The 8,887-nt window shown below is 32.0% G+C and overlaps 1 protein-coding gene across 1 annotated transcript; it reads right to left on the reverse strand.

The window, feature by feature from the left end:
- Positions 1-588: 588 nt before the first annotated feature.
- Positions 589-3,819, reverse strand: LOC127710777 (uncharacterized). Its single transcript, XM_052216738.1, has 2 exons — positions 3,738-3,819; positions 589-2,974 (listed from the first exon to the last, which is right to left on the reverse strand). Exons 1-2 carry the CDS (start codon positions 3,817-3,819, stop codon positions 1,425-1,427), a joined length of 1,632 nt encoding a protein of 543 aa, XP_052072698.1. The 3' UTR covers positions 589-1,424.
- Between the last annotated feature and the right edge of the window lie 5,068 nt (positions 3,820-8,887).

Here is an 8,887-nt window from a genome sequence, read left to right on the forward strand (position 1 = left end):
TCATATTTGTTTTTCGTTTGTTGTTTTGTGCATAAATGAGGTCGTCGATGTTTTAAATTTTGTCATTTCAGGGACTTTCATAGCTTTCTATGGGTTTTTGTTCATTGAAGGTCGTACGTTGACTGACCTATAGTTGCTGACATCTACGTCAGTTGGTCTCTTGTGGATTGTTCTCTCATTGGCAATCATACAACATATTCATATTTTGTTTTGAATTAGCTTTTAGTAACTGCGAGACACTTATATCGGTACTTTGTGTCTTTTGTCGTTTTTGTTAGTTTGTTTTATTCATCGTGCGTATCTATCTGATGAGTCGAGCCGATTCCAACTAGTTTACGGCTTGTTGCTAGGGTGTGCTGTTACACTGTACTGTGACCCTATTATAGTTGTTTCCATCTTCGCCAATTGGTCTCCAATTGGCAATCGTAACACATTTCCTTATTCTTATATTGAGAAAAAAACTTGAATTTCAGACCAAATACCTTTGTGTAATCACCAATGAGAAAGCAATCTACCTCAGCAAATTTCGCAAAAATAAGACATTTAAAAGTCAGCATAAGGCATTCAAAAATAAGAGAAACGTTCAAATCAAATGGCAAGCTATATGTGTCAGAACATTTAGACAAGTATTGACGAAGTAAAAAGAGACAGCAGAGATCATAAATTTTCTTCAAGATAGACTGCAGAACAAGAGATTTAGTGACAGCTATTAAATATCGTAGTACAAACACATTAAATTTTTACCATAATAAATTTCTCTTGTATAGGGTTTTACATATCATGACGATCAAAAAAAGAAACAAATGATAAAGAGAAAGTCTGCAAAAATCATTGTCCCAAACTGAATGCAGTTTTTTTCCGGTTTATTAAATATTAAAATATACTGATATGGAGATAAGAAAAAACACGCTAGTGGTGTCAGAAACTGCATGAAGTTGAAGAAATGTAGTATAAGTAAAACTATGAGTGTATTCCTTTTTTCACTATAATATCGACAACAAAATTCTACAACGATTGCATACAGAAAATATTCAAACAAGTCAAAAAATCGGACAATTCAAAAGTCCACGTATGCACCTAGCACATGAATATTAGCTACACTTAAAACAAACTAAACTATATGTACAGATTAATATTTACAAGCATAATTATAAAAATTAATTTCTTTAAATATAAAATAACAATACTATTACAAGGAAATCATTACAAGTACACAAAGAGGAGATAAGGCGTATCTATTGATTGTGCTTGGACTGAAAATGCCAAATATAAGTATTAATCTCCACAACGAAGTCTCATTGTCGTTGTTGCATCGTTGGACTATGCAAAAGACAACAAATGTAAGTTTTCATCAAAGAAACAATATGTTCTCTCTTTTTAAACCAGCAATATATAATTGAATGATTTCGTAAATTAAGAAATTACTATCCAAATTTATACCCGATTCGACGTCCGCTTAGGACAAACGGTCTTTTTCCAATTCTTGATTTATAGTTGCCACTGGTCGTGAATGGTCGCTTTATGGGTTGAAAGGATAAACTGTCGTCGGGACTATTCGAAATAAATGATTTTTCAGGACGCATTTGTTGGTCATACGGTAGCTTTCTAAAATCAGACTTTGCTTCATTTCGTATTTTACCAAAGTGATAACCATACCGAAAAGAAAATGATCGCTTTGGTATGTCCGGAAATATTTTTCCTGGGGTTTTTGCAAAAGGTTCTTTCGGTATAATTTCAAGAGGAAACGATTGACTTTCTCCTTGAAATAGCATAGCATGTTGTCGCTTTTTATTCCGATTCTCTGGATGTGGTGTATCTCGTTGTTTTAATGAACTCCTAAAAATAAGTGGTCGTTTTATATTACTGTGATAGCCACCATATATAACAAATGGTATTTTATCTACCGGATAACTATTGTCTAAAACTAATGGGGATTTCTGTATATTTTCTTCAATTCCCGAAAGACTAGCTTGATAATTAGGCCTTAATAATTGTATGCCATTGCCAGGTAACCCATCTTCTTGTCCTTCCCAATGTCCTCGCTTTCCAAAACGGAAACCACTTCCTATAAACAGTGGATGCCTTCCAATAAAATTTTGATGTATGACTGATGGTTGTTTCCCATTTCTTCTATAACCACCCATTACAAAAGGTCTTTTCACAATGTGACTGTTTTCTTCATACCTTCCTTTAGGTGATATGGTATTTAAAGATTGGTCATGCAATATGCCATTTTTTTGTAACTTATATCTTCCACTAAAGACAAATGGTCTTTTGTTTTCCTCAAGAAAAACGTCATTTTCTTGTTGCCGTTTTCCAAAATTATATCCACTAGTGAATACAAATGGTCTTTTTAAGTCATTGGATAAGATTCCAGTATTAGCTCTCGGCTTTACAAAATCAAATCCATGTAAGACAAATGGTTGTCTGCTATTGATTATTAAGCGTTTATTTTTCTTATCAAAACCCCCTTTAAATACAAAAGGCCTTTTTTCTTCAGTGTTGTAGTCTGATTCGCCGAAATACATAGCATCATCATTTTCCTGGTGTATTTGAGATGATGACCGCTTCCCAAATTTGAAATTTCCTAATACAAATGGTCGCTTTACATCCTGAATGATTTGAAAATCATTATAACTGTCGTCTGCAAATTGGTATTCATCACGTGGAATATTTTTTTCAAATGAATTAACTTCTGACAAAAGTGATTTTATGCTCTTATCTTGTTTATTTTCGTCATAAAGTTGATTTTTTCGTTTTCCCAGTTTGTATCCTCTTGTCGTGCCTCCTCCTACGAATGGTCTTTTCTGATCTTCTATCGTATCGTTCTCCTGCATATCTGTCTCATCATCGTCTAAGCCATCAAGTTTATCAGACTCATGTTGAATGTACAATTCCAGGCTATGTAACGCCTTAAGGAATTCTTTGGAATATTGATAAGTTTCTGTATCCGAGTTCATAGACATATCAATATCTGAAAAAAAGTTATAATAACAGTTTTTGAGTAAGGGACTTATTTGCCTTACAATCGAGATTCAATTTTATTGCAACAATATTTAATAAAAGACATGTTGTACAATTGCCGTTGATACCTCTATCATCAAGATCAGGGGACGAAGATGGTGACAATTTTATGTTATTGCATGGTCTTCAACAATGATCAAAACCCATACCGTGTAGTTAGCTTCAACATTTCAGTTTCATTTAAAGTGTATTTACACCACTTTCTATAAATTCCTTACATCTTACGACAATCAGTTGAAGAAATGATAGGAATAAACCTACCCCGGATAACTGATATACTGTAAAGCGAATGTATTTATCATCTTGCAATTTACCAGGGTAATTTTGAACCATATTGTAGCGTTAAGACGATAAACAAGCATGGTTCAAGTGAATGACTGTGATGATTGAAAAAATGGGTACGTCTAGTGCAAGCCAAACATTGCAATTCTTATTGCAGGAATTTTCCTTGGATCGCAAATAATCATGTATTTGCTTATTTCAACAATAACATCAATTGCCACACTAAATCGTGAATCAAATGGATGTCTTTTATAACGGTTTACCCCATATTTTGCCTTCTTTCACGATTAAGTAATTGGATCGTAGGACAAAGCTTGAAGGGCATTCGTTAAGTCGACTAGTTAGGTGGTATCTTTTGATTAAATGTTGTAATATAAAACACGATTATGATAGGTTTTTGAAATTACATAGATCAAATGACTTATATATACCTGTAACTCTATTTGAACTGCAAACTATTTGAATGTTAACCGCGACAATCAACATCAGTAGATTCCTCACTTTCACAGCCATTTTCTATTTCTGGAATATAAATTATTCACAATCTTGTAAAATAGATATGTATGTTGAATTAACAAGGAATTTCAGAAATTGACATTGCTTAATGAACTAGGATGGAGATGCCGAGATCGTATCCGAGGGATTAATTTTGGGTTTAGGTAAGTTCCCGATTCTTACATGTCTTAAGAGTTAATTCGCATGGCGGGTGACGCTTATCCTGCTCGTTCCTTTTTATGTTGATGCGATTCCCTTAGTTTTTGTTTTTTTGGTGTTAATGCGATTTTTCTAGTTTTTGTTTTTACCTTTATTTGTGTCTTCTTAAAGACTTTATCAGATATGAACGTCGATAAATTACTGTTGCCTCTAATTTGTGTCATTCTGAACATTTTTTGAAATGGAAAAAAAACTAATTAATTTATTATCCCTTCTGGATTACCAACTACATAGACATTTTGGTACCATTTGAATGTTATAAATACATAACACGAATAGTCTCGATAAAAGTGAATATTAATATCTTTTTCTTAACGAATGCATAGGTTGTCACGTTACACCTGTTGGTATAGCATGTGCACTTTTAAAAAGACATTACACTTTTAACCCATTTGCGCTTGAATATTGATCTTTTCAATTTTTTTTAAGGATTTGCGTTTTAGTATTTTTAATATACATTGACATTTTGTGACATTTTCATGGCGTCATGACTACACTCCTTACTGGCTTACGTTAGACATGGTAAAGATAAAAGTCACATTGCTTTACACCTGTTAAATGTGTAATACTAGCTTAGCACGACGAATCTAAGTAGGCGATTCTCGAAATGAATAAATTTATAAATGCTTCACTTCTAAAACTGTACTTTTAAATTAGAAATATGTATTAAAAAAGCAAAATTGTGTTATTATACAGTACATGTAAATTTTAAACTATTATTGATGATGCTATATATGATTTATTTTAACTTTGTCCTTGAATTTGCAATCTTACATAGGGAAAGAAATCATTTGTATTTATAGTGGCTGTACCATTAAGACGAGACTTTATTTACATATAAATTTGCTTTCATTTCGATTTCGATCTGGATAGATTACACAACTTCCCCTGTTAACCAAATGATGCATCAACCATTTGTAAGACAGAAATTAGATTGACACGTTAACTTGATAAAATCTACCATGAAATGCCAAAGATACAAAACTGTTTTAGGTAACACAACAGTCTCTTTTTTTTACAAAACGCAACATTTTATGTTTGAAATGCTATATACATTTAAAATGATGTATATGTTTTAAATAATGCATCATTAGTATATGTTGAGATGTAAAGACGAATGGGGTACTAAAAGAAAGAAGAGTTAATGAGATACTGCTTAAACACACTGTTATTCATATCAAATGGGAATATTACCTACGATTTAAGTATTAAGTATTGAGTGTAAATAAACCAGCTATTATAATATACTGGTAATATAATATAGAGATGTCAAGTGTTAATAGGGAAAACACATAATCTTGAAATTGGATAACATTTAACATTTGAATTAGATCATTGTTAAGCATTTTTACTTCCCCCGATAAGAGTACATCAATGATTTATTGATATCACTGGTATTTGTACAAATTATTTGTCGTTTTTGAAAAGATTTTTTTTCCTGTAAATCATTATTTTTATGAAATAAAGAGATCATGATATAAACGTCGACCAGGTTTCAAACAAACAAATTAAGTTTATACCAGGTAAGACAATACAATAACTGTTAATTTCAAAGATAATTGCTGTTAGCGTGCACATTTAAGAAAAAAGTTGAATATAAATATGATAGTCAATGGCAATCTTAACTAAAGGCAACAGTAGTATCCCGCTGGTTTAGCGCTATAAAACCAGGTTCAATCCACCATTTTCTACATTTGAAAATGCCTGTACCAAGTCAGGAATATGACAGTTGTTGTCCATTCGTTTGATGTGTTTTGTCATTTGATTTTGCCATGTGATTAGGGACTTTCCGATTGAATTTTCCTCGGAGTTCAGTATTTTTGTGATTTTACTTTTTATAGTCATAATTCGATTAAGCAAAAACAAATCCGGGTCACAAACTAAATCTCAGGGAAACACATCAACTATAAGAGAAAAACGACGGAACAACAGAAACACTGAACTACAACTGAAAAGCAAACGCCAACATTCATAGAAACCGTATATCAAAATAGGACACGTATGCAACACTACCAAAGGAAAACAAGCAAGCAAACCTAAATTCATTATTACTTTGTACTCACTCAACTAGTCCAATTGAAAGAATGATAGATCTATAGTACAATTGTAAGAATGATAAACAAATAATCCAATTTTAAGAATGATAGACATATAGCCCAATTGTAAGAATGATAGACCTATAGTTTAATTGTTAGCATAATAGACCTATACACTTGTAAATGAAAGGAGTAATGGTCTTTTTGCATTCGAATACTGTAAAAGTCTTATATTTTTGTAATCTATTTCGATTTCTTGAAAATATAGGTTTGAAACACTACTGAAAGCTTCGGTGTTTTCTGGCTTTTTATAATTGGAAAGGAGATTGTAGGAAAAGGTAACTTTTTTATTTATTTACATTTAAATTTAAAAACCAAAAGTGTTATAATATATCAAATAAAACTTTCTATTGATCTCTAGACATTATTCTGTCAGGTGTTAGTATAACTATTCTGAATTGTGTCTTTTATACTTGCGTTAAGGCTTCAAACATTTTGCCTTCAATGTAAAAAGCTGAGCATGCCAATATAGATAGCAATGTTTTTGATTCCTGTCATTTCTACATATGAAAGCAACAGTATTACAATAAACAAGAATGTGTCCATAGTACAGGGATGCTCCACTCGCACTTTCATTTTCTATGTTCAGTGGACCGTGATATTGGTGTCAAAACTCTAATTTGGCATTAGAATTAGAAAGATCATATCATAGGGATCATGTGTACTAAGTTTTACTTCAACTTCATCAAAAACTACCTTGACCAAAACCTTAAACCTGAAGCGGGACAGACGGACGAACGGACGGACGAACGAACGAACGGACGAATAAACGAACGGACGGACGCACAGACCGAAAAACATAATGCCTCTCTACTATCGTAGGTGGGGCATAAAAATCCACAGGATATATAAAGGTGTTAATCTGGGTATAAGGTTATGGTAAACACCGTTAGAAAAATGTAATTTGTCATAGATCAAGAACCTCTAGTTCATATGTTTAATGTTTTTTCTTTATTTAAAAAAGCTTCGACCTTGATTAAATTCGGTCAGAACTAGCTGTTTTTTTATTTATTTTTTCGTTAGCTTGAAATGTCACTGAAGTTTGTCCTTCACCTTTTTTGTTACCTTTTAAACGACATTTGTGTGATCGATATCGTATAACTGTATGGACAGTTAATATAGAAAATCGAAATTAATGAATATATTATTTTGCGGGAACAAGCACAAATATAAATTGTCAATTTATAAATGTTTTTCACACTACAACCAATTTCTCATATGTTATGGTTAAAGTGTCATATCTAAGCCCAAATAAAGTTTACAGCTTTGTGTAATCATTTATTATATTCACAGGGAGTGATGTATTCATGTTTTAAGTGGAGACTCTCCACAAAAACGTCAGATCGCCGCGATATAGCCATTTAGCACTGGTGTGGCATAAAGCGACATGAGATTACTTTCATTACAGAATTTGAGTATACAGTTTTCCGGTGTCTACGGTAGTTATCTTTACTCTGTCAAGTATCCCATTGGGTTTGACTTTGATATTGTATGTCGGACCATTACTGAACGACATGAGATGTTTATCCTGTCTAAGCACTTGGTTTATCTAATGATAATTAGACTAGTATGTATACGTATGTGAGTTTATATTTTCCATTACGATTTGTAACTCACATAAAATACTTTTCGTTTTGAAATTTCATTTGAATTGAATTTATTTATATTATTATGTTTTAGTTTATTTTTCATTTTATTATTGTCTCCATCGAACAATTATGACGATTTACACTGGAATTGAAACTTTCTTTCAATGCTTTCATTCAGGTATTATATTGTCTTTATATTTTGCTAACTTCTGACACAATTAAAAAGACTAGAAAGAACGTTTGTATGCGTTTGGTTGGGTACTTTTGCCCAGCATGATACCCGATTTAAAAAATGCAAATTCAAATCAAAAACTAAGACTTTGAACAACTCCTTCAGTGAAATTTGACTTAACCAGTTTGGTTATCACGGTCTTTCTGATATAGTGTATAGCTGAAAAAACCAAAACTTACAATAGAGTCATTAATTTATACACTCCGGAAAGGCTAGACAAAATATAATGCCTAGAATGCAGATGGTATTGGAAAATTTGATTGGATGCTGAAAAGTCAACGAACATGACCCTTTATGATAAGTCTTCAGATCTTTACGCCGCGTCAACCTAACTTAAGGGCATACGATACAGTTACAGGGGAGGTAATGACGTTGCTAACGTAAATTGTTATTTTCGCGACGTCAAACTGTGACTTATCGGGAAAAGATGCAGTTTTCGACTGATCTTTATCATTCAAACTGATTTAACTTGAAAACGAGTTCATGGACCCCTCTTTTTAAAAATGACATTTGGTTTGATTACGTATGAAGATTATGTTTACCAATTTTCATGAAAAAGTCAATAGTGCAATTTTTTTAAATTTGATAAATATACAGCAAAAAATGACGTTTTTTTTCTACAATCATGATCATTTGATTAATATGAGTTATTTGTAAAAATGAAATGTACAAATTTATAGAACATTTATATAAAACAGAAATTACAAATAATTTAACAAAAAACAGCTTGTGTTTATCTTTTAAAACAAAAAAGTTATGTATTTCTATCGAAATGGCGTGCTGTTAGTTTCATCTTGGACTGTGTACAATAAAATTACCCATAGTTTGTTATATTGTGGAATGATGAATTTCCACCACTAATGCACAGAGATCTCTGACATAGTCGAAAGAAAATTATAATGTTTACAATTATATAGCGTACTTCAAAAATTTTTTTTTAGTTTTCAAGC

This window comes from Mytilus californianus, unplaced genomic scaffold, assembly GCF_021869535.1.
Source record: "Mytilus californianus isolate M0D057914Y unplaced genomic scaffold, xbMytCali1.0.p SCAF_8, whole genome shotgun sequence".
Taxonomy (NCBI): domain Eukaryota; kingdom Metazoa; phylum Mollusca; class Bivalvia; order Mytilida; family Mytilidae; genus Mytilus; species Mytilus californianus.

What these genes read in the sequence shown, in the direction of transcription:
- LOC127710777 (XM_052216738.1), bottom strand. Translation starts at nt 3,819, where the DNA reads ATGGCTGTGAAAGTGAGGAATCTACTGATGTTGATTGTCGCGGTTAAC. An exon ending in CAGTTCAAATAGAGTTACAG is followed by an intron (nt 2,975 to 3,737) that starts GTATATATAAGT and finishes ACTTTTTTTCAG; the next exon opens with ATATTGATATGTCTATGAAC.